The sequence below is a fragment of the Podarcis cretensis genome (assembly GCF_951804945.1).
Source record: "Podarcis cretensis genome assembly, chromosome: 1".
In the NCBI taxonomy this organism is placed as follows: Eukaryota; Metazoa; Chordata; class Lepidosauria; order Squamata; family Lacertidae; genus Podarcis; species Podarcis cretensis.
In genome coordinates this window covers 93525515-93549537 of record NC_137170.1, presented here as the reverse complement: position 1 = coordinate 93549537, position 24023 = coordinate 93525515, and the positions used below count along the sequence as shown (strand labels likewise).

The following is a 24023-nucleotide window of genomic DNA, read 5'->3' as shown; positions in this document are numbered from 1 at the left end:
GTCGGAAGCCACATCAGATGTTCAGCTTTTGAAAAATGTTTGCAAACCGGAATACTCACTTCCAGGAGCCATTTTGTTCAGGAGCCAAGCCGTTCGACAACCAAGGTACCACTGTAGTAACACCTTGAACTTGGTCCTATACCAAGCAGGCAGCCACTGCTAACCTCTGAGCTCAGGTGTTATATGCTGACAGGGTCTCACTCCTGTTAGCAATTGTGTTTTAGCATCCTGCAGTAACTACTGTTTCCAGGTCAAGGACAAGGGAAGACAATTCTGATGTTACCAATGCCTGAACTATTGTGGTCAAGCTCTGCTGATAAATTTTTAAACTAACTTACCCTTGTCATGGCGTTATCATGGGATGCATTCTTTGCCCCACATCACTGGCTGTTGTTAGTAAGTGTTGGAGAACTCGGAAAGGAGACTGGGAGTGCCATATGTTTTGCATATTATATTAATTCAATTTTTTTACTGTTCTATCTATTCAATTGAGTTCCTTCAATTTATTTTTTTCATCTTTCTGTTTCATTTCATTACTCTGCTGTGAGCTGCCCTGGAGGGTTTTACTGAACAGCAACATAATGAAAATATTTTCAATGAATAGAACAGAAATTTATTAACATCACTCCATGCATCTACTAACTTAAAATAAATTTAGGTTTCTTTCAGCTTTGCTCTTCCTGATCCCTTAGGATCCTCCACCACCAAACCTTTGATAAGGGCCCTGCCAAAGGACAATTATCAGACAAGCGGCAGAGTCAAGAAAAGACCTGAGGAACACTGAGCACTAGACACCATCCCTGGCCAGCAGGTTACGTGGTAAATGACCAATATGGAAATCCCAGTGAAGTTACTGGCCCTCCTTCATTCCACCAAGATTCTCCACATATGTACTTCATTGTATCTGTAAGAGCTCTGATCCTTTGCAGACAGAGAAGTTCTAGTGGAAAAGGGCAGCTCTCCTAGAGATGGCTTAGAGTAGAAGAGGACAACTCTACTAGGGTAGCAAAAGAGGACAGAGCTCCCGTGCCTTTAGTAGCGGTGCAGAAAAGGGCATTTCAGCAGCTGTGTAACTGCTCAGTCTTTCAGAGTCTGTGAGCAAGCTTCTTTGCACTGAAGCACCATCTGTACCCCCCAAAGTGTACAAGAAGCTCTGGATGATGGGCAGAGTCACTTTCCTTTAGAAGGACTAGGGGTGGGGAAGCATCAAATAGCCACTGACCTCTTTGCTTCTCTTTTCCTCCTTTTGCGCCGCTTTCCTCCTCAGCCATTTCTGCCTTTTCCTCTGCACTCTGCAAATCCAGCTGTGCGCTGGCAGAGGAAGACTTTCTCTAAGACGTCCTGAGCGACTCTGTGCCAAGTCTTGTTAATATTTCACTTTACTGTCTTAGCTCCCTTAGCCACCTCTAAAATACAAGCAAACTTCCTCCCCGCAGCTAAACTGTTTTTTTGGTCAACAAGATTAACTTGTTAACTTAAAGTTACTTATTCCCAGTCTGGCCAAATTAAAAAGCTTGCATAGACAGTCCGCATTTGTGTGTAAATGTAGCCCATTGATTTAAAAAGCGGCTTGACATACTTTTGAGGGTTGCATTTCAGAAATCGCCATTTGTTACAGCAGTAGTGGTTTTTAAAGGGGTTTTTTGTGTATGTATGTTATTGTGGAAACAGGATGCTCGCTCCAGATGCATTAGGCCCAACTCACTGCCTGGCATAAATTGACACAGTCTCCTTGGCTTGGACAGGGTTATGCCATTTTACACCAGCTTAGATTCAAAACACTTAATGGCTCCATGTGAAGTTCTTAACTTCAGAAGAAGAGACAAGCTTCTTTCAGTCTAAACAGGCTGGCTTTTATTCCTGTTTCTGCACCCTAGATAGGCTTGCCATTGTTCATAATTGTTGTAGACTATTCATATTTCAGGACCTTTGTCCATAGCAAGTAGAAAACATGTTTCATAATATAAGCGGCGTGTTTTGAGCCCATATGCCGGATGGCTGAGAGACTGCAGTTGGTCTAAGGCCCTTTTTTGAGGTTTGGGGTGAGGGAAATGAAATTTGAATCAATACCTCTATGATGCTTTCTTATGCTGAGGAAGACTCTTGGTCCATCGAACCCAGTGCTATCTATACTACAGTAAATGCCAGGAAATCTCCAGGCAAGGGCAGGAGGTAGAGAACCTGTCTTGCTGATGTGGCAAGTGGCTAAAACTTCCCATAATTCACAGGGTTAAATGGTGATTACAACCTTTAAACCAGATGTTTTGGAAAGCCCTTTCCGAGCATGGAGAGGAGAGGACGTTGCGAGCAGGACCCTCCCACATTCGCGGGGGCTTCCCTTGCCCCCGCGAGAGTTGGGGAATCCCTGGGCGTGCCTGCAACCCAGCCCGCCAATCGGTGGGCGAGGGGAGGCGCGGCCTGGGCTACTTAAGGCCAGGCACGCCCAGGGACCGCCCTCTTTTCCCCTCGCCCCAACAGCTGAGCGGGATTAGGGGTTGGTTACGGGCCTGAAGGTATTGGCGGCGAGCCTTGCTCTTGTGGCGGTTAGGCATTGGCATGGGGCAAATTATAGGAAAAAGGAGGGGGGAAGGGAGCGCCATCACCTTCCCCCAATGAGAAGGGGTAGTCCGGTAGAGGACTCCCAGGGGGGGCGTGGCCTTGTCCGAAGCCTGGAGAGGTAGGGCCTCCGGCACGCCCCCGAGCGGTGACACCCGTGGGACCCTAGTTGGCGTACTTCAACAGGACTCCTGCGGTGTGTTCAACCCTTCCCGGTCACCATGCCGGGTAGTCGATAGAAGCCAATGCCTAAGGCCAATACCTTCAATTCCGTAATCAATAAAGTTGTGGCCTTTCACGCCCATTAACCTTAAAGCAACGTGTCCGTGTCTTCATTTCAACTGGGGGAGGAAACTTGCCACGCAAAGCCCTTTCCGAGCATGGAGAGGAGAGGACGTTGCGAGCAGGACCCTCCCACATTCGCGGGGGCTTCCCTTGCCCCCGCGAGAGTTGGGGAATCCCTGGGCGTGCCTGCAACCCAGCCCGCCAATCGGTGGGCGAGGGGAGGCGCGGCCTGGGCTACTTAAGGCCAGGCACGCCCAGGGACCGCCCTCTTTTCCCCTCGCCCCAACAGCTGAGCGGTTTTCCCATCCCACCCACCCTTAGGCTTAGCTAGAATTGGCCTTGCTATGGACTTCGGTTGGTCGCCGCAAGGGGCCTGGTAGGAATTTTTCCAAATTGGCGCACTTCCTGCCAGTTGGTTTTTTCGCCTACCTCGTAGCAATCGTCACAACTTTCACGGTGTTGGCGGTTAGGCATTGGCATGGGGCAAATTATAGGAAAAAGGAGGGGGGAAGGGAGCGCCATCACCTTCCCCCAATGAGAAGGGGTAGTCCGGTAGAGGACTCCCAGGGGGGGGCGTGGCCTTGTCCGAAGCCTGGAGAGGTAGGGCCTCCGGCACGCCCCCGAGCGGTGACACCCGTGGGACCCTAGTTGGCGTACTTCAACAGGACTCCTGCGGTGTGTTCAACCCTTCCCGGTCACCATGCCGGGTAGTCGATAGAAGCCAATGCCTAAGGCCAATACCTTCAATTCCGTAATCAATAAAGTTGTGGCCTTTCACGCCCATTAACCTTAAAGCAACGTGTCCGTGTCTTCATTTCAACTGGGGGAGGAAACTTGCCACGCAAAAAGATTATTTGCTCACAAGCCATTGAGATCTAATTTTAATTTAATGCATCTACAGGGAAAATACCAGCTTCTTACAACTTCTTTAATAATTGCCAAGGTCAATCACTCTAATTCTGTAATGGGTTTTCCACTATTTGGGTGGATACACACAATCATTTCTGTCAGGAAAAGGCCACTTTTTGTGGTTACTATTCTGTTCAATAGTCTAGCAGCAGAGTGGTCCTTAAGGTATTGAGAGCCTTACATACAAATATCTTGAATCTGGCCTGGTAACAAATTGGCAGCCTGTGCAGATCTCTTGAGCAGGGTTGTGATATATGTATGGACAGAGTCTCACTTCTGTGAACATTCATGCTGCATTGCTCTGCACTGTATTTTCCAGACCAATCACAAGCAGTGCATCATAGTAACTACATAGAGTGCATTGAAGTAACCCAGTTTTGAAGTTGTCAGTACAGTGGTGCCTCGCAAGACGAAAAGAATCTGTTCCGCGATTCTCTTCATCTAGCGGTTTTGTCGTCTTGCGAAGCAAGCCCATTGACGGCTTAGCGGATTAGCGCTATTAGCGGTTTAGCGGCTTTTAGCGGCTTTTAGCGGCTTATCGGATAAGCGGCTTAGCGGCTTAGAAAAAGGGGGGGGAGGGAAAAAAACCCCGCAGGAACTCGCAAGACATTTTCGTCTTGCGAAGCAAGCCCATAGGAAATTCGTTTTGCGAAGCACCTCCAAAACGGAAAACTATTTCGTCTAGCGAGTTTTCCGTCTTGCGAGGCATTTGTCTTGCGGGGCACCACTGTACCTGGAGTATTGCAGTCAAGCTATCCTGGTCCCAGAACAGTTGCAGCTAGCACAAAAGCCAAGAATGATAAAAGGTGGTCCTAGCCACTGAGGCCATCTGAGCCTCTGGTGACAAAGCTGGATCCCAAAGCATGCCCAAAATGTGAATCTGCTCCTTCAGAGAGTATATCTCCATCCAAGGCATGCAAGTGACCAATTTATTGCATACAGGAACCACTCTCCCATAACAATTCCATCAGGGCCCCAACTCCAGAAGGCCTAGTTTTGCCGCCACTCCTTTTTTGCGGGGGGGGGGGAGCCCGCCATGTTCCCCTACAGTTAGGGGATGGGACCACACATCTAGGCCTCTGGCCCAAATTATTGCTAGCCCTTTCACTCATGCTCTACTTTCCCCTACCCAGAACCAGCAACACTGAAGCACCATCGCTGTAGCTCCCTGTCACATGCCCACACAGACAAATCTTGACAGCATCAACTAATAACACCGCATAAAGCATGAAGGTTAGGGTTTCAGATGTTAAACTAAGGGTCTGTAATAATCATAGACAGAAGATACTAAACCTTTAACTGCACTGGGGTTTGTATTCAGCTAAGTTATAGAGCAGACCCATTGAAATCAATGCAATTAAGTAGGACATGCCAGTGCGTTTCCACTGAGTCTGACTTAAGGTAAAGGTAAAGGTACCCCTGCCCGTACGGGCCAGTCTTGACAGACTCTGGGGTTGTGCGCCCATCTCACTTAAGAGGCCAGGGGCCAGCGCTGTCCGGAGACACTTCCGGGTCACGTGGCCAGTGTGACATCACTGCTCTGGCGAGCCAGAGCCGCACACGGAAACGCCGTTTACCTTCCCGCTGGTAAGCGGTCCCTATTTATCTACTTGCACCCGGAGGTGCTTTCGAACTGCTAGGTTGGCAGGCGCTGGGACCGAGCAGCGGGAGCGCACCCCGCTGCAGGGATTCGAACCGCCGACCTTTCGATCGGCAAGTCCTAGGCACTGAGGCTTTAACCCACAGCGCCACCTGCGTCCCCTGAGTCTGACTTAGCTGGATACAATCCATTATCATTATTATGGTCATAACATTCCTTTCCTATTGGTAAACATGCTCCCCACCCCCGGGGGAAAAAATCAATAAAACTGTAAGTTCAAAAAGACTCCCCCACAAGCCATGTGATTTACAAAACAGTCAGGCCTGCTTCTGACCTTAAAACACAAAATCAATTTGGAGTGCTCAAACTATTGTCCTTTGAATATTTCTTGAAAGTTCACGTATTAGAACAGCACATGTTTCCATCTTCTCAATTTGTTTTCCCTTTTATCTGCTCTTTGATTTAGTAATACTGCACACATTTTAAACCATTTTGGAGTGCAAGGCATTTTAAAATAAAACCACACCTTGGTACAATCAATAAACAACTGCACCATGATGATTTACATTTCCAAGGAAGGTCAATAACACTATTCATGAAGAATTTCACCATCCATTAAAAAAAATGAGAACTGCAATTTTTAAGAGGTTACAGTATGAACAAAGGCTGCAATAATATGCACACTTATCTGCCCTATTGAAGTAAAAGACATGTACTGTATGGGATTGCAATGAAAGACTGCACTCCACAACACACTGGGAAGAAAGTCCTACTGAACAAAATGAGGCTCCCTTCTGAATAAACTAGATCAGTTGTTTGATCCATGCATGCATGTGCACACATTTTAAAGTTACAAAATGGTGCAGTCACTGCACATAGAAAGGAAGTTATACTGTTTGTCACAGTACTATAATAGTCATGAAGTCAAGCCTATCCTTTGTCTTGACATTTGTACAACTAGTCCAGACTATGCAAACTATCGTGGTAAGGGTACTACCCACAGGAGAAATTACCATGTTTGCAGAGACAAAATATTGTAATTTTGGTGCTGTGGAATGAAAATGTATCCACAGTGTAAGTGCTCTTGAGGGATGATATTTAGATTCCCCGCAACAATAGCCCAGTTACTGTTCAAAGTGATGCTGCAGATGCTGAAGCCCAGAATCACTTCATAATTGACAGCGTAAAAATACATTTTCAGCTTCATCCAGAACCTGAGTTTTGTCCATCTCCTAATTTCATGCCCAATAGCTCAGTTGGTGGCATGTTACTTATCTAATAAGGACCTTTGAAGAGTGATGTGTTAATCATTTCAGAGGAGATAAACAAATCATTAAAAGATGCTTGTGAACTGCCTCAAAATAAATTATAGAACATGATAGGATTGCTACGGTGTATCTTATCACCGGAAGATGGGAATTAATGTTTTAAGGATCTGTGCCATGTCAAATTTAATATAACATGACATGGGAACAACAACACCAGAGGAATCACATTCACATTTGCCTAACACAAATGTCACAGGGAAATTGTTACAATGGCTACCTTTGTATATTTCCCCTGAGATGCTAATATTCCATCAGGTAAAGGCAGCATCTATGGCTGTACTGAGATGTGGGGTTTATTGTGTTAGTTTTACTGGTTATAATGCTAGCACTGCTGTCTCATGTGTTGCTGAAAGCCATGGAGCATTGTGGGGCCCAGAGAAAGCAAAGAAGGGCAGGGAGAAGGGAGAAGAAAATTACAGAGAGTCAAAAGGGATGAAGCAATGGAAGGGAAGAAACCATTTACAAGCAATCCGTTCTGGCCTGTTAATGGAGAGAGAGAGAGATTTGGTTCTTCCTTTGCCCACTTTCTTCATTTTGTTTCTTTTTCTTCCTCCACCACCCTTCTTCTTTCATGGAACCCAACCTAGGCAGCATACATGCACACTTTGGGCTCTGCCTAATACAAATGTAGCAGATAAATTGTTACAATGGCTCCCTTTGACAATGGTCCAGCCCACTGGCTGCATGTGGCCTCCAATGGATTATACCTGAGGGAACACGGCCCTCAAAATAATTAATAGCACTACTAGTAGTAGTACTTATATGCTGGCCATCTAACTGGGTTGCCCCAGCCACTCTGGGCGGCTTCTAGCAAAATATAAAAACACAATAAAACATCAAACATTAAAAAAACTTCCCCATAGAGGACTGCCTTCGGACGTATTCTAAATGTCATATAGTTATTTATCTTTTTGACATCTGGTGAGAGGGCGGACACCGCTACTGAGAAGGCCCTGTGCCTTCTCAGTGAGGGATCCACTAGAAGGCCCTTGTAGCTGGACCTCAGCCTCAACCCTACTTTATGGGTTAGGGCTGGAAATGCTGTGTGTTTCCTCCATGGTTAAGAAAGCCTAGGCAATATCAGGTCCCATATTGCAACTTGCAAGGCCCTTCTGTGTGTACTTGCCTATCCTGTAATCTACAAACATAGATGGAAACACACTGGTGAATTAAAAGTGAGCAGATGCTCAGCAAACCCAAATCTATCCTGATTATGGGGAAAATCAGGTTCATGTGGAATGTAGAAAGCGAGAGCTAGCTCACCATCTCCTGTATATATGTCCTGTTTCTTACCGATTAATAAGCACATACCAATAAATTGTGAGAGTTACATTACTGCCTTTATTGAAAAACACACCTCCCTTGCCGACCACAATCTCTGGAAACTCTCCTTCCTATTGCAGCCCAGCAAATGTGGGGTCCTGCACTGCCTGGTGTGAACACAGAAGTCAGAGGTGATCACAAATCACTGAGCAAGACGGTGAGCTTAAATGTGAGCCAGCTAGCTTGAACATACCCCTGGTCAATGAGTCACATTTGGGAACTGATTCGCTCCAAGTTTCTGGCCTTCAATACTTGGAAGCTGTGTACCAGACTGAGGGAGTTTGGTCAGTCTCCTTCTCCGTTGGTCATTCATGCTGATGAACTGGCTCGTTTCAGATACGTACTGATGTTTTTCACCCTGGACTTCAGATAAGAGGCGAGATTGTGTTGTTCTTCTGAGCAGTCTGTGTTTTGTTGGGAGAGAAATGTCACCCCCCAGGAGAGCTGATAGAGGTCCCTTTTTCCGACCTTGCAGTGCACCCTTAGAATCTGCCTGTGTCTGCTTCCCCTCAGGTGGCACCTCCCTGCTTCCATTAGCTGAGCCATTCCCCTCAGGCTCTCCTAAACTGCGTCCTTCAACTGAGTCGTTCCTCTCAGGCTTTCCTTCACCGGGGTCTTTAGCTAAGTCATTCCCCTCAGGCTGTTCTTCATCGAGTCCTTTAGATGAGCTGCTCCCCGCAGGCTCTGTCTTACTTTGCCCATCAGGCACCCTATTCTTCCCTGCCCGGGACTTGCTCCTACCACCGTGCGACGACCTCCTTCCAGCTTGAGACTTGCTCCTCTTGCCATACAGCTTTCTTACCCGAATCTGGGGCTCTTTCCTTTTCAGTGGCAGCACTTTGCCACCAGAGGAAGTCAGATGTGTTTGAGGAGCCACTTTAGTATCAACGCAAGCCTTTCCCTTCATACCATTGAATTCTGTTCCCTTCCCAGGTTCAGACTCTAAAGTAAGCCTGTTCTTCTCACCTTTGGACTCCGGCTTGTCATCCTTCGGCTCATTCTTTCTGAGCAGTTTTTCGCTTTTCACAGCACGTGGGTTGCTTCTTTCTGCCGGTTGCTTCTGTTTCCCAGCATGAGGCTCCCTATTCCAAGCCTGATGGTTGTGTTCAGAAACCACCTTGGGCTTCATAGCTGATTCATTACACACAGGGTCTGGTTTCTTGTAACTGAGGGACCCCTTATCTAGCCTGGGCTGCCCCTCATCCTGCCTAGGCTGCTCTTTTTTCCTTGTGGCATGCCCCTTGTCCTGATCTGTATGTCCCCCCCCCAGCCTAACAACTCCTGAGTTGTTCTTATCTGATGGGGAATGCCCCTCGTCCACTCTTTGTTGCCTCTTGTTTGCCTTGAGATGCCCTTCGTCTGGTCCAGAATTCTCACCTGGCTTGGGAAACACAAAATACCCTTTATCTGACTTGGAGTGTTCCACTTCTGGGCGAGATAGTCCCTTATTAGTCTTATGTCCTTCTTTCAGATCACATTTCCCTTCCCCTGGCCTAGGACAACCCCTGTCTGACCTGAGATGTTCCTCACTAGCCTTTGGACCCTGTGTTGCTTTTGCCCAGTGATGACCAGCATTAGCCCCAGAAAAGCACTTGTCTTTCTCATGTTGCTTTCCTTCAGCCCAGTCTCGACACTCTTCTGCCCAGTCTCGCCATTGGCTTGCCCAGCGCCGCCAGTCTTCTGCCCACCGACGCCTTTCACATGTCCAAAACCGATTCTTTTCTGGATAATAGTAGCCCCTGTCCAACCTGTAATCCCAGTTGTTTGCGTTAATTTCTCTATCGTAAACAGGTATGCCTGCAAGAGCCAGAATATATTGGTCAACTGGAGGTCTGTTCCAGTGATGGAGCTACAGAAATAAGCCTAGGATCTGCATTTACACACTCTTTCCATGTCCAGCATGATTAAAAATTATCACACAATTTCAGGACATGGTTTATGTTTCTCCCATAGAATGAAATTTGTAGAGCATGTAAACATCCAGAATTCTTATGACTCGCTGACAATAATGTTAACTATTCTGTTGCATTCAGACTTAGTCATGCTTAGAGTAGACCCACAGAAATCAATGCAACTTAAGATAGTCACAATCAACAAGATTTCTGTGGGTCTGCTCTAAGCATAACTAAGTCTAGATCCAATCCTTTTTGTCACCCTTATATCCTATTTGCACTAAGGGTATGCTGAATTCAGCCACACATGTTCTCTCTCAGACCCTATGGTCCCCATATGATCTCTAAGTCCCTATGTTGTCTGAGGCAACAGCAAGGGATCTTGAGTATCCCACCATCCACCAGATGGCCCACCAGAATTTGGTCAGTGGTCTGCATTTGGTGGCTTTAGTAAGAACGCTAATCATACTCACACAAAGGAAACACCCAAGAAAAAGAGTAAACAGCTTGGGTTGTATTCAATGCTGTGTAAGCAAAATTCCATTCATGCAACAGGACTTTCCAGAGATTCCCTGGGGCAAATTGTAAGGGTGTGTAAAAGCTATACAGGGGAGGAAGTTCCTTTGTGCCAAGCAGAAGCATGTTATGTGAATGAAACAGAGGCACTGCATGCCACTCATTATCATGTCCCATGGAAGTTAGGATAATAATGCACCACACACATTCAACAGGGGAGAGAGAAGCAGACATTGAAGGAGATGTAAGACAGGTAATGGAGAACAGTGCCTGGATTGACTAAGGTGCATAATTTTGCCAAGTAAATGAGAACAATACTAGAATAAACCAGAGAAGGTTCATTTTTTGCAACCAGCATCCCCTGGTTTATGCTGGTTGTGCTGATTATAATTCTTTTATCAGCTGTGTCTTGTGCTGCTTTGGGGATGGCATTGCTGGGCTTTTATTTTTTGGTTTTTAGGTTTAGGTGTTTTGTTTTGTTTTGTTTTGTTCTGTTTTTGTATTTTATTGTCTTTGTAAAGTGCCCAGAGGACTTGGTCAGATGGGCAACATATAAATGCTGCTGTCATCATCATCATGACCTAATGGGTTTTATTCAGTGTCAGTCATACTCAGAGTAGACACATTGAAATTATTGAAAATGCATAACTTAGGCTCATTAATTTCAATAGGTCTACTCTACGTAGAACTTCGTTGGCAATAGCTGGATGTTACCCTCTTCCCCCTGCCTGCCATTCCAGGCCTTAATATATTGTGAATATTGTAGATTCCCTAGATTACACCAATACAACATATGCTAATCAATGAAATTGTTCTGTCTTTTCCATTCTTTATTCCAGATTTGAGTGTATTTGGCATATATCCTGAACCTTTATTCATTCATTCATTTGTTCAGTCATTTGTTTGCTTGCAAAGCTAATCATCCTTACCTACAATTTACAGGGCAAAGAACATGTTTTCTTATTGGGTTGTTGTTTTGTTTTTTGCTTGCCTAATGAGCTGTGAGAGAATAAGGTGGTTTTCAAGCAAAAGGAAACAAAAAACCCTCTGAGTCAGAATTTTCTGGGTGTCTCAATTTTCAAGAGAGAAAGCATGCTTTCTGAAAATCAGGCTCCTCGGAGGTGCCCTATACACACTGAGGTAAGCATTTAACACCTGTCACAAGGCATAATACAGCCCACTCAAATTTACCATTAACATGGATAGATACCGTCTTCCCGTCCTCTTCTACTTCCAAGTACTTGCTTTCATTCTCGAGATGTCTGAAAGAGAAGATTTCACATAGTTACCTGACCAAACAAGGGACAGATGCTTTAGGAACAAGAGAAGCCTCCATATTATAGCCTCCTTGTTCAAACACTCATTTGGATAGATCCCTATGTGCATGTGAGAACTTTATTTGCTCCTACAATGGTACCTTGGGTTAAGAACTTAATTCGTTCTGGAGGTCTGTTCTTAACCTGAAACTGTTCTTAACCTGAAGCACCACTTTAGCTAATGGGGCCTCCTGCTGCCACTGTGCCGCCGCTGCACGATTTCTGTTCTCATCCTGAAGCAAAGTTCTTAACCCAAGGTAATATTTCTGGGCTAGCGGAGTTTGTAACCTGAAGCGTATGTAACCTGAAGCGTATGTAACCTGAAGCGTATGTAACCTGAGGTACCACTGTATATGTGTGTAGGAATCTGCCCATCAAGTCACTGTTGTCTCAAATATTCATCTAATAAAAGTTTCCTCACAAATTCTGTAAGGCAGACATATGACTGTTAAACTCACTCACGTACCTCTTTCCTCTAAAGACGTACAGATACCCTCTCACATCCTGTACACCTGAGAGAGTTAGACACATTACTTGCTTGCTACCCTCCGGACTCCAAGCAACATACAAAGTATAAACACAGATACTTTACATTATCCTGGACCCAGGAGTTAGGAACATAAAACAAGCCTGCTGGATCAGGCCAATCGCCCATCTTGTCCAGCATCCTGTTCTCACAGTGGTCAAACAAATGTCCATGTGACATGGGAAGCCTGCAAGCTGGACATGAGTGCACACCTGTAATTCCCAGCAACTGGTATTTCAGAGACATTTTGCTTTTGGACATGCTTGCACATTGCAAACACACAGAGTTATGCAGCCAGGAGAATCAAGACTTAAGGAGAAGATTCCTACAAAGATGTCCCCCGCACCTTACCTTTTGGTTGTGATTTTTTTGCCATTCATGAAGGCAGTCATGATGGAAAAGTGATGGAACCTTTTAGGAGCACTGAAGAAGGATACAGAAAAATCTGAAACACACAGGTTGCCACATACTCATTATGAAGTGCATCCAGGCCACAAATTACACAAGCACACACAAAACAAGCACACTGTCATTCATCTTTCATCCTCTCTTGTAAGATGCTCTGGTCAGGGGTAGCTAACTCAGTGCCCTCCAGAAGTTGCTGCCTGGGTGTGATGCAGGTTTGATTCCCAAAACATCAGGAGGTCATAATATTGGCTACACTTGTCTCGTCAGTTACCTCAGCGATACTAGTTATAAGACTGAAACGGACCTCTGGAGCTATTGAACTTGCTCCCTAAGGATCAAATCACCTCCACAGCAGCTTCCGCCCCAGCAGATTTTTACATCAGCTTTAGTGATTTTTCTGATAACACTGGCAATGGGAGGAAGGGTTGCTGGTAACAACAGCAGAAGTCTTATGCTGCTGTTTAGTCACCACTTTGGCACAAAGCACCAGAAGGACAAGTGGGACTGAAATATTGAAACCAGAAATAGGCCGAGGGACAGAGAGAAAGAGATAGAGATGATGATGATCAACACACCCTTCCAAATAATCTTTTCCTTAGGATACATATGGGCATTGCTCTTCTGCTCTCTTTCCACAGCATAGTTTATGCCTGGCCTGTATGTATTCTCAGTTTGGTTAAATCCTTAAAACCTGGCTATTACTTTCTCTCTCACAGTATCAGAATACTGTGCCACAAACAGAAGCCTCACCACAGGTATGTAATATAGGTACCTGCAGTGCTATTTCTCAAGAAAAAGAGGTGCCGGAACTCACCATGATCGCCTCCCTTGTTCTCTTATCATGGTAATGGAGCCCACCTGAGATGTGCCGGAACTGAGTTCCAGCGAGTTCCGGTAAGTTCTGGCTGGAAAAAAAGCCCTGGGTACTTGAATTAGCAGTCCTAAGCTAACAGCTGTGGCAACCAACAGGCTTCACAGCAGAGCAGTTTTCCAGAAAGGATGTAAAGATTACCTGAAGAAGAACGTTGTTTTGTGAAGAATATTTTGATGCCATCGTGATCAAACACAGACAGGTGCTTCTCATCCTCAGATCTCTCTAAGGAGAGAGAAAGGGAAACAATTCCAAATGCTGTGCTGTTTGAAAGGGATATGTAAATAGCATGGTTTTGAAAAATAAAAATGAGCTGTTACAACATCACCAAAGTTGTTGCATCTTCTCCTACAGGATGTATAGGAGGATTAAGGAAAGGAGGCAAAATAATCTCTTCTTGGAGGCAGAACTAGCTATTTGCTCCAAGTTGCTTTCCAATCTACCAGGCTGCAGCAGTCATGAAACCCCTAGACACAGTCAACCTACATGTATTATAGTAGCTATTTTCAATGGGCGGCATGCTTCTTTGTGCGTAAGGAAATAGAATTAGATTCTGGATCTCTTTAAACACATACGGGTGAAGAAGACTTTTGAAAACCATTCATAGCTCTTGAGGTATGTGTACAATAGGGGTGGGGAACATTTTGGGCTCTGCAGGTGGTGAGATGATCCATCTGGCAGTCACAACACCACTATGGCATCACATGTTTGACAGGTGGGTTGATCCACACACCCACTGAAATCCTTTGTGGTCCCCACAATCCTGTCTAAGCACAGGATAGGGCTGAATGCTCTTTGCAGCAGTTTCTCCCACCCTTTTAAAGATTGCTGGAGCAATCCTTTTAAAAAGTGGGTGAAAGAGCTGCAAAGAGTGTTCAGTTGCTTTCCTGAGCCCAGTGCTAAACAGAACCATTAATGTCCTGTTAGGAACGGAGGGAGAAATTTGTTTGCCTAGCATTTTAATGCAAACCTACCCGATTCGCATATCCAATACACAAAGCAAAACACAGCTATCTTTCAAAAGTCAGACCTCTCGGAATTTTGCAACAACATTTGTGTACAAAAAAGTGTACATATATTCATGAAAATCATGTTCCAAAATGCATCATACTAGAGGAAATTGCTTGAAAAACTGGATAGAGTGGATGCAATGTCACATGCAAAAATCATGCACTTTAGGAAAAATGAACGCAAAAATATGTGGGCTTCAAGAAAAAAATGCAAACTGATGTGGAAATGTGGTGAAAGGCTGGAAAAATATGAATGCAAGAGGAACTGAAGCGGACAGGTTGGTAAGTCCCACTAAGCCTTAGAGATGTTACTAGGCTTAATCAGAGGTTGGGACGAGGCCCTTGGCCTCTTCTCTAGACTACTCACTTGTTTCTTTGAATGTCTCTGTGCTGCTCCCATCATACTGGTTACGTGTGCTTCCTGGAAAAAGTGGTAAAAGTGGAAGGAAATTTCAAGCTGCCTCTTCATCTCTAGCTTTGAGTTTTCCAGTTTTATTGCTGCTGTTCTGCATCATGTTAAAGAAACCAAGAAGCCCCTGATTCAAACCACACCACATCCATAAATCCAACTCAGTGACTATTAGACAAGCCGCTGTCTCTGGACCTCAGTTCTCTCCATTCCTATGCCACCCTTCTTCCGAGGCTCACAGGGCAGTTTACATTATAAAAACACAAAAATACATAACACAGTAAGAAACAAAAACAGTTTAAAAGGCCATAACTGGCTAATTAAACAAAGACCTGAGAGAAGAGGAATGTTTTTGCCTGTTGCCAAAAGATACGATGAAGGCGCCAGGTGAACCTCCCTGGGGGAAGCATGGCTGGGAAGTGGATGTGAAGAATGTAATATCAGTTTGACAGTGGGGAGATGCACAGCGCATGATGGGGTGTGGTATCTTTTCCAACTGCTGGGCCAGAACATGACTTCCACTGCCACCTCCAGGCCACTTTGACAGGTGGGCAGAGCCGCCCAATTGTTAATTGTCTTATGATGTCAGGCGACAACTTCAGAGGGGCCTGCTGTTAGTGCTGATCAACTGATTTATATTGACAGTGAGCCCCGCTTTGGCCTTTTGTAGGCATGGTTTGGATGCAAACCATGCCTGCAAAAGGATATTGTTTCTCTGCAGCTCTTTGCAAAGCTGGTCTACAAAATAAAAATGTCCAGTTACAAGTGCAGTTTGACTCCTAACCACACCAGCTTCCAAAGGCCTTGCTGTTAGTGAGCTCTGCTTGCAAAGGAACAATCAAGAGTGTGCTTAAAACTCCTTATTGTTTCTTTGCAACCACGTATTTACGTGCCCCACACCTTATGTTCCAAATGATGTCGGGTGCAGAGCAGGTGGGTATTGTTTGGGGTAAACAACCTTGCAGCCAAAGTGAGACTCCTGCTGAGTCTAATTTGACCCACAGTCCAAACTGTGCTATATTTTACTAGAAATTGGAGATAAAGGACAGAGTGGTGGCAAATCCATATTTCTTGTAAAGTTTAGCTCCAATCATAGTTAGTTTAGCTCCATATTCAAGCCTTTGTAAAGAAAAAAATATCATTCTGTCAGCAAGGTAGAAGGTTGAACTTCCATCCTTCCAAAGATAATTGTAAATGGAGATTAGATTAATCAGCTTAAACTGGAGTGGAAGAAAACAAAGGTCAAATGTAGGAATGGTCTCGTATGTGCATTGAAGGATTGGGAAAAAATATGTTAACAATTCCGACTGTGCAAACAAAAAGATGAATGAAGTTTGGAATTACTTATGCAACCTTGTGTCGCTGCCTAAAGAATGGAGTGTTACTATTTTTATTTGTTCATTTATTTGCATTCTAGAGCAGTTGACAAAGTTTAATCCATGTTCATTATGTTTTTATTTGGGATTAATCAGTCAAAAATAAATTAGCTGTTGTGACTGTGAATGTTCTATTGGAGAGAGGAAGAAAAGGAGCACTGAAGAGAAACTGGGTGCCTTACTGTCTGAAAGGACTTTGTAGGCTTCCACAACCTCCTTGAACTTCTGTTCAGCTTCTGCCCTGTTATCTGGATTTTTATCTGGGTGCCATCTGAGCACTTTACTCCTGTACCTGAACAGTTCACAAGATGCAACAAACATTAGTGGCTATCCATCCTAGAACTATCCACCTATGCTCTCCACCATGATAATGGTGAGAACCACCCAAATAGGCTAGTGACCATCTTCCAGTACCATTATTCTGGACAGTTTCTCAGACCATGACTTATCATGGTGATGATGAGGCAATAGCTTGCAACTGGATTTCTGCCTCAGTTGTCCACGGAGGAAGCCAAGTTAACAACATAGGAACCTGCCTTATACTGAGTCAGATCATTGGTCCATCTGGCTCAGTATTTATCTCCAGAAACTCTTGAGGGTTTCAGACCAAGTTCTTGCCCAGTCCTACCTGGAGATGCCAGGAATTAAACATGGGGCCTTCTAAATGCAAGGCAGGTACTCTACTTCTGAACTATGGCACTTTTCCTGATATTAAGTCACTTACTAATATCAAGCCCTGCTGGTAAATGCTGACAGAGAAGCAACATGAGGAAAGGTTAAGATTACAGGGTTGTAGGAAAAGGGGCACTCCAAGGAAAGATTTCTCTTACGCTCTTTTAATATCACTCATAGAGGCACTTTGGGGAACATCCAGGATTTTGTAGTAATCCACCATGATGTCCATCCATCCAATGCAAAGGCCAGCTGGGAAGCTGAGGAAGAAAAGCAGCCAGATGTGAGGGTGATTTCTCTTTCTGAAAATACAATGGGAGTACAGAAGCCTTGGGTTGCCTTGAGGTAAGCAGAGGCAGAATGTGTTCAGGGGCTGAAGATCTCACATTCCAATTTGGTGTTGATGCCACGACTCCCAGTTCCACCAGCTCTCCCAGTTGCGCTTCCCCATCCTTCATGAATTGTGACTCCACACCACTGCACAACATGGCGTCATTATGCAGCCCCCAATCAGAGAGCAGCTCCCTCTCCCTTTTTTAAAAAAGTAACCGTGTTGATGTGTTTTGCTTTGAATGCATATGTCCATCTGTCTTTCAGTGCATTGAGTAGGAGCTGTAAATATAGGTGCTCCTAAGACGTAATCACATTTTATCTGAAACATTGTGAGTGGGGGTTCCCACTCCACAATGAAACTCCTGCTACAGCCTCAAATCCCCACAAAAACAATGCCATATCCTGCAGGTAATCAATCATGTTTAATTAAGAAAAGAAATGTCAGCTAATCTGCAACTATCGCCTGCATATTAGGTTTAGGTGAATGTAATTCCAGCTGAGCTTAATAGTACTAATTCTTAAGTAAAGCATGCTTAAATTTATTATAATCTGTCCAGTTGATTCAATATGTTTACTATTTCATTTTCCTGGTCACATAATCTGTCCATCATAGCAAAATTCCAGGCCTAATTCCCTCTGCTTCTATCATTAACATAGCAAGAATGATGCTTAATTAGACTTCTTATTTCCTGTTGCTCCTGTCATGGGCTTCTTCCCACCCCCCTCACAGCCTACAAAGAAGATCCAGAATGTAACATTTTATTTTTCACTTCTAAAGCTTTTATAATGAACCTTCATTTTTCTAAAGCTCAGCTCAGCTCACAGCCATTCTGTTGACATGGTACAATATGTTCCTGTTTGTGGATTCCTTTCTTTTTTTAAAAAAAAGAAGAAGAAATCTGACCTTTTAGCATTTTATATGTCACTTACTTTTTCTTCTCCCACTAGATGGTTGGTCTTGGATCAGTTATTGCTCTGTTATATCACTGTAGCCAATTCTTAAGTGATTTTTCTTGAGGTTCAGTTCATTCTTCTGCTTGCCTAACGAGTGATAAAAATTTACACCTATTGTAAAATTGTGAATAAAACGCTGATTGCAGAAAGTAAAGACAATCATGTGCTATAACATTAACTAGCTCCATCATGCTGCGTCACTGTTTAAGGGATTTGTCTCGGCATCAACAGAGTAGTCTGTTCAGTTTCTTGTTAAAGCCGAATACCATTGAATAACAACAACAACAATACGTTTTTATTACATGGGTACCATTATCCATATAGTCTGACCATGGTCGTTACCTTTGCTGCCAAGAGTGATCAATCTATTAATTATTAAGCCAAATTGTTCTGCTGAGAGATGCGAGGGGCAGGGGTGGGAATCTCTTTCTCCAAAACCAAACCAATGTTTTTTAAAGGTATATTAGCTTGCTGGGTGTCAGAGGAGGGCACAGAAGTTGGAGGCAGTGGAGGTTATTGTTCTCCAACAGTCCGTGGAACGAAAGCTTCTGCTAAGGTAGTTCAGAATTCCACCTGAAGAACAAGAGAAGTGATGTCACACACAGGCAATGGAACCACACTCCTTCAAACCAATCCCTTGCAGGCAGTGTTCTAAGAGCGACAAAAGGTAGACCCACCTTCTCAACCTAATCTCTAATGTGCAAATCCAGGTATTCAGGGAAGATGCAGGCCTGGAAACTGCTCACTACTAAGCAACATGGGGGGTAGAGTAACTTGCAAGAGACAATGGTCAAGCGGCAGTTTTCCCCTGCAGCCTGTTGCTTGTTGCAAACACACATCAGTGCATCCCATCTAGGGGGCAACAGCTGGAGGAAGCTGGAAGAGAAATGGGGGGGGGTTAAACAACCCCTTGCCCCTTCATGGTACCCTCCTTGCTCTTTTTTTTAAAGCTAGCCCAGCACTTGCCCAGCTAGCTTGATCCTTGCTGCCTTGACAGCATGGGATTATCCAGTTTGCCTTATCACTAGGTAAAAAAGGTAAAGGGCCCCTGAATGGTTAAGTCCAGTCAAAGGCAACTATGGGGTTGCAGTGTTCATCTCGCTTCAGGCCGAGGGAGCCGGCGTTTGTCCACAGACAGCTTTCCAGGTCATGTGGCCAGCATGACTAAACTGCTTCTGGCACAATGGGACACCGTGACGGAAGCCAGAGTGCGCGGAAACACCATTTACCTTCCTGCTGCAGTGGTACCTATTTATCTACTTGCACTGGCATGCTTTCAAACTGCTAGGTTGTCAGGAGTTGGGAGAGAGCAACAGGAGCTCACCTTGTTGTGGGGATTCAAACTGCCGACCTTCTGATCGGCAAGCCCAAGAGGCTCAGTTGTTTAGACCACAGCACCACCTGTGTTCCCATCCTTATCACAAGGCCAGGCAGCAGTGAGGTAAACAACCTGCCAGCGGAAGTGCCAAACAGCTAAGGAGGGGTATTGGTGAGATCTGTGGATCTGCAATTTCATAGGTGTGCTTCCGCAATCAAAGGCTGGTGGAAGCTAACAAATGGAGCACCATACACCGAAAAGATTTAAAAAGGCAAGTGCAACTGATTTATGATGAGAAGATCAGGAGAGATAAATATTGCTGTAGAGCTCATCAGGGAGATTATTAGATTGGGAGAAGATAGCAGCCCACACAGTGCTGAGATATAAATACCCAAGGAGGGAACAGAATTATCTTGCAAAGTGAAGGAGTGTAAACAAAATGTAAAGGGCAGAATGAAAAAATAAAGATTCACAGTCCTGGATTTGAAATCATAACAGCTCTGTCAGGCTGCCCTATCGGCTAGCATGATTCACTGCCATTCTAATCGGCTGTGTTGTGGAAATGAGTTTGCCTCAGAAATGTCAGTCTTAAGGCTCTTTCTCACTATAAGGTATACAGAGGTACTTAAGCTGAATGGTGAGCTCATTTTGCAGTCCCCACTTTCTGTGCAGATGCATAACCTTTCCCAGACCAAGCGCAGGGGAAACTGGCTTTGTGCGCTTGCAACAGAAGCTAGGTGTGAATAAGGATGGGAGAGAATTTTGTTCAACTGGCATTTAAAGGCAAACCTCCCTGATTTGCACTTTCTGAAACAACACACAGCCACCCATTGAAATCCCCGCTTTTCAAAATTTGGCAATTCAGTTCTCCAGTCAAATATTGTGTACAAAAATGCACATACTGCAGTAAAACATACATTAAAAATTCATATATCTATGCAAGTAACATACAGAAATGCATTATATTGGGGGAAATTGCTTTGCAAAGATGTGTATATTGTGGAAAATTGCATACAAACGTGTGTATAAAATGAGAAATGCACACTAAAACTGAAACTGACATTGACAGGTTCACCCATCCTGACCCGCAGAGCATGTGCTGTCTTGATTGGAGAGGTTCATTCTTGGATGTCATGGGGCTGCAATCCTCAGCATGACACAGCATCCTAAACGGACCAGAATGTGCTTATCTGCCCCATTCCCTGTCTCATCTCATCTCATGGGCCTCATCTAGAATTGCTACATTGATACAATTACTAGAAATATACGTGCATTTTTGTACACATTACTTGGCTGGAGAACAGCATCGCAAAATTTGGAGACGTGTGAATGTCGAAGGATAGCTGTGTTCCAGTTCATGCATTGTTTCAGAAATTAAGTCAGTTCACCTTTAAATGCAAACTGAATTTAATTCCCCCCCAACCACCATCCCTACCTGCAGAAGAAGCACTGTTTCTCATGCAGAATTCAGCTTCATTGCTGAATTAGAAGTAGGATGAACAAGTCCATCTGTCTTCAGGCTCCCTAAAATGCTAAAGCAAAGAGAAAGAACTTTGGAATGGATCCAGGTTTTACATTTTACAGCCCAATGGCATGATAAGGAAGTATCAATCCAATTCATGAGGCAGGAACAATGTATCTCTTTTCTTTGGGTGCATCAGATTTGGAAGGAGACTGGGCTTAAAAGGCAGGAGTTACTTCAGTGTAAGTTCTATGCAAGGAAAATGTTGCTCCTTAAATTCTTTGGGGTCGTTCTAGCTATACTTCCTCCTGTTCCTCAGCCACATGCGAAAGGGTCACGAGGAAAAACTCCTGGGGACAGAAAATGCAGGTGGTCTGTGACATAATAATGTGCCATTTTGAAGAGGACTTGTCTTGAAAAGGGGTATTTGGCAGTCTCACAGAAGCCGTGTTCTCATTTTGCAACGTGCCTCGTTTGCACCCAGCCTCCTTCAACTGCCCAGCAGAGAATGCCTGCCTCATGCATCATTTGACTGCTGATACGGTAACAGCCAAGAGAGGGTCAGTGACATTGGATCAATTGTGACAGTTCTTCTCATCCATGCAAGCAGGAATAAGACAGCAAGACCATATTCTTTCTTCGCTTCTCGTTCCTAGACGTACATTTGAACGAACAGGAATTAAGCATCCACAATTCTTAACCTTCTCGATCTGTCCCACACACGTACAAGTCACCTCCAGCAGAGCTATTAAGTTATTACATTGCGTTTTTATATGAACATCATTCCCTTTTTCAGAGAGAAGATAAGCTTTCAATTAATGGCAGATTTAAGCCAGCTTTATTGGGAGGGAGGCCAGCCTCATTTCCCACACAAGGAGGGAGAGAGCTTTCTTCCTTTTCTCTCTGTGCTGTAAAATAATGATGGAAAGGAACATCTCTGTCCATTATGAGAACAACTTTGATTAGATCAAGAGGGCTAACCTCCAATTCTGGCTTGTTAGAATGGATTTTCAGCTATGTAGGAAAGCAATGTGGGGTCCTGGGTTTGTGGCACGCCTGGCCAATTTTAATGCAGAGATACGAGAATACTAAAAGTATTCCCGCACTGCTGTGGAAAAGTTAAACCTATCATGCAAGGGCACTGTGCAGATTTAATTACAGATTTTCCCCAGAAATCCATAGAAACTGTGATTAAATTCCTAATTGCTTTTGAAGAAGTGAATAAACAGTCAATAAGACTAAGAGAAGTTTCTGTCTTTTCTTCCTTCTGAAGAGATTTAGTGCATGCAAGAAGGGCCAAATATGATCACTGATCAGCACCAGCCTTCTCACAGATTCAGCAACACCAGTAGTGGGCAAGACATTGGTCTTGGACCAGGGAGACCTGAATTCAAATCCTCATCTAGCCAATGAAACTCCTTGAAAAAACATCTCTCTACCAGCCCAACCTACCACACCACATTGATCTGAAGACAGAATGGGGATAACCTCTGACATCCTTGGTGTACAAATGTGATAAATACATTCTTAAGCCCTTAAATCCATTCTATGCAGCCTGAAGCATTAGACTACAAGTGGCCTATTGAATTAAGTACTAACTGAAGTGACAAAAAAACAAAGTGCTGATAAGACAAAATTAGACTGTTCTGCACAAAAAGTTTTTAAACGCAAGTAGAATGCCAATTCATTTGGTGCAGATCATGGAGGTTACAACATTGCTGTGGCTGTTCAGCTCTAAAATGCATTATTATTATTATTATTATTATTATTATTATTATTATTAGAATTATATACCACCCTGTACCCGGAGGTCTCATCACAACCATTTTCATCCCAATAAGGAGGGGAAAGTGCTGGAGAGGAGGAAGGTATAAATACATCTGGATATTCCAACATCAAGTTCAACAGACTGTAGCTGCTGAGAAGTGAGAAAAAGAGCCAGTTCACCTTACCATTTTCTTGCCTAGTCTTTTGAGAGGCAGCTCACCTGGAGGAAACATATGCAGAATGTGATAGCAGTATAGCATTGTGGTGCTATACCTATATTAGAAGACAGGTGAAAAATAAAGAAGACAGATAGATATAAATATTAATTAGGTATACTGCTATACCCGCTGCTTTTTTCCTAAAAATAAAATAAAAATGTTTAGGGGTACTCTCAATTTGACTCAAGAAAATCACCATTTTCTAGTTCAAATCCGGGAAAATAAATACAGTAAATGGACAAAGGTACCAAGATTCACAAAATGTTTAGGAGTATGCGTCCCCCTGCATCCCCCCAGGCTATACCTAATTAATAGACATTTTAAAAAATAAGTAAACAGGGTCCTAAGATGGCACCCAAGACAAAGCAGGGTTGGCCTACCCATGAGGTGGGCTGAGGCAGCTGCCTCAGGTGGCAGAAACCTAAGAGGTGGGCCCCCACTGACACCTTGCCTGCTGCCCCTGCTAGTGGTGGAGGAGCAATGGCAGGAGCTTCCAGCAAGATCTTATGAGATCTTGAGAGGTCTTGTATGCTTTACGAGATCTCACCGAAACTTGCCACTGCTTCACAGGTGCTTTTGGGGTCCCTGGACATCTGCCTCAAAGTTGGCACTGCTTCTCTTCCTTAGTCATTTCCTATCCTGCTCTAGGGATCATCAAAGAGCAAAAGCAGGCACCCCTCCATTCAAAACAAAACATGATCAAATCTCCGCAGAACGGCTTCATGAAGCAGCTTTGTTTTCCTTTATTCTGTAAGATTCGAAATTCATATAAAGGTGCTGCCATCTAGAGGATATTGTAGTTTAATTACAAATATTGTGCAAATGAGGATTGGAATCTTGCACCGTTAAAGAAATGTTTTGGAAAACCAGATGTTTTAAAAACTATGACAATCTTATTAATTTAATTTATACCCCAGCTGCCCAAGAACTGGCAATCTCCTCAAGGTGGCTAAAACAAGTTCCCAAACTACAAA

At 44.1% G+C, this 24023-nt stretch overlaps 2 protein-coding genes and 1 long non-coding RNA gene across 5 annotated transcripts in view; 1 reads left to right on the top strand and 2 right to left on the bottom strand.

Annotated features, from left to right (window-relative positions):
* Positions 1–1558, bottom strand: part of SLC15A2 (solute carrier family 15 member 2) — a 73229-nt gene extending 71671 nt beyond the window's left edge. Inside the window, exon 1 of the mRNA XM_079953811.1 lies at positions 1223–1558. Within this exon, the coding sequence (XP_079809937.1) occupies positions 1223–1271 (49 nt within the window). The 5' untranslated portion in view covers positions 1272–1558. The remainder of the gene's footprint in view (positions 1–1222) is intronic.
* A 6438-nt stretch (positions 1559–7996) lies between these two features.
* On the bottom strand, positions 7997–18834 carry LOC307211803 (dnaJ homolog subfamily B member 2-like). 3 transcript variants are annotated; one of them, XM_079968848.1, is made up of 9 exons: positions 18627–18832; positions 18261–18371; positions 17156–17299; positions 16508–16617; positions 14908–14961; positions 13672–13755; positions 12603–12696; positions 11601–11671; positions 7997–9798 (listed from the first exon to the last, which is right to left on the bottom strand). In XM_079968848.1, the coding sequence occupies exons 3-9, from the start codon at positions 17227–17229 to the stop codon at positions 8201–8203; spliced, it is 2085 nt and encodes a 694-aa protein (XP_079824974.1). In that variant the 5' UTR covers positions 17230–17299; positions 18261–18371; positions 18627–18832; the 3' UTR covers positions 7997–8200. The 3 variants fall into 3 exon arrangements, with proteins under 3 accessions (XP_079824974.1, XP_079824975.1, XP_079824976.1); XM_079968849.1 differs by having other exon boundaries at positions 17156–17257; XM_079968850.1 differs by having other exon boundaries at positions 9319–9798; positions 11620–11671; positions 18627–18834.
* Positions 18835–18861: 27 nt separating this feature from the next.
* Positions 18862–22306, top strand: LOC307212449. The gene is made up of 2 exons (XR_013836998.1): positions 18862–18951; positions 21549–22306. It is a non-coding gene; the product is annotated as an uncharacterized lncRNA (long non-coding RNA).
* Positions 22307–24023: the final 1717 nt, after the last annotated feature.

Bases quoted from the DNA above. Each gene is read 5' to 3' on its own strand.
- LOC307211803 (XM_079968848.1), bottom strand. From the start codon at position 17,229: ATGGACATCATGGTGGATTACTACAAAATCCTGGATGTTCCCCAAAGT. The intron at 16,618-17,155 runs GTAAGAGAAATC...TGAACTGTTCAG, and splicing joins ATGAGTGATATTAAAAGAGC to GTACAGGAGTAAAGTGCTCA. The intron at 12,697-13,671 runs GTAATCTTTACA...TGTGTGTTTCAG, and splicing joins AAAACAACGTTCTTCTTCAG to ATTTTTCTGTATCCTTCTTC.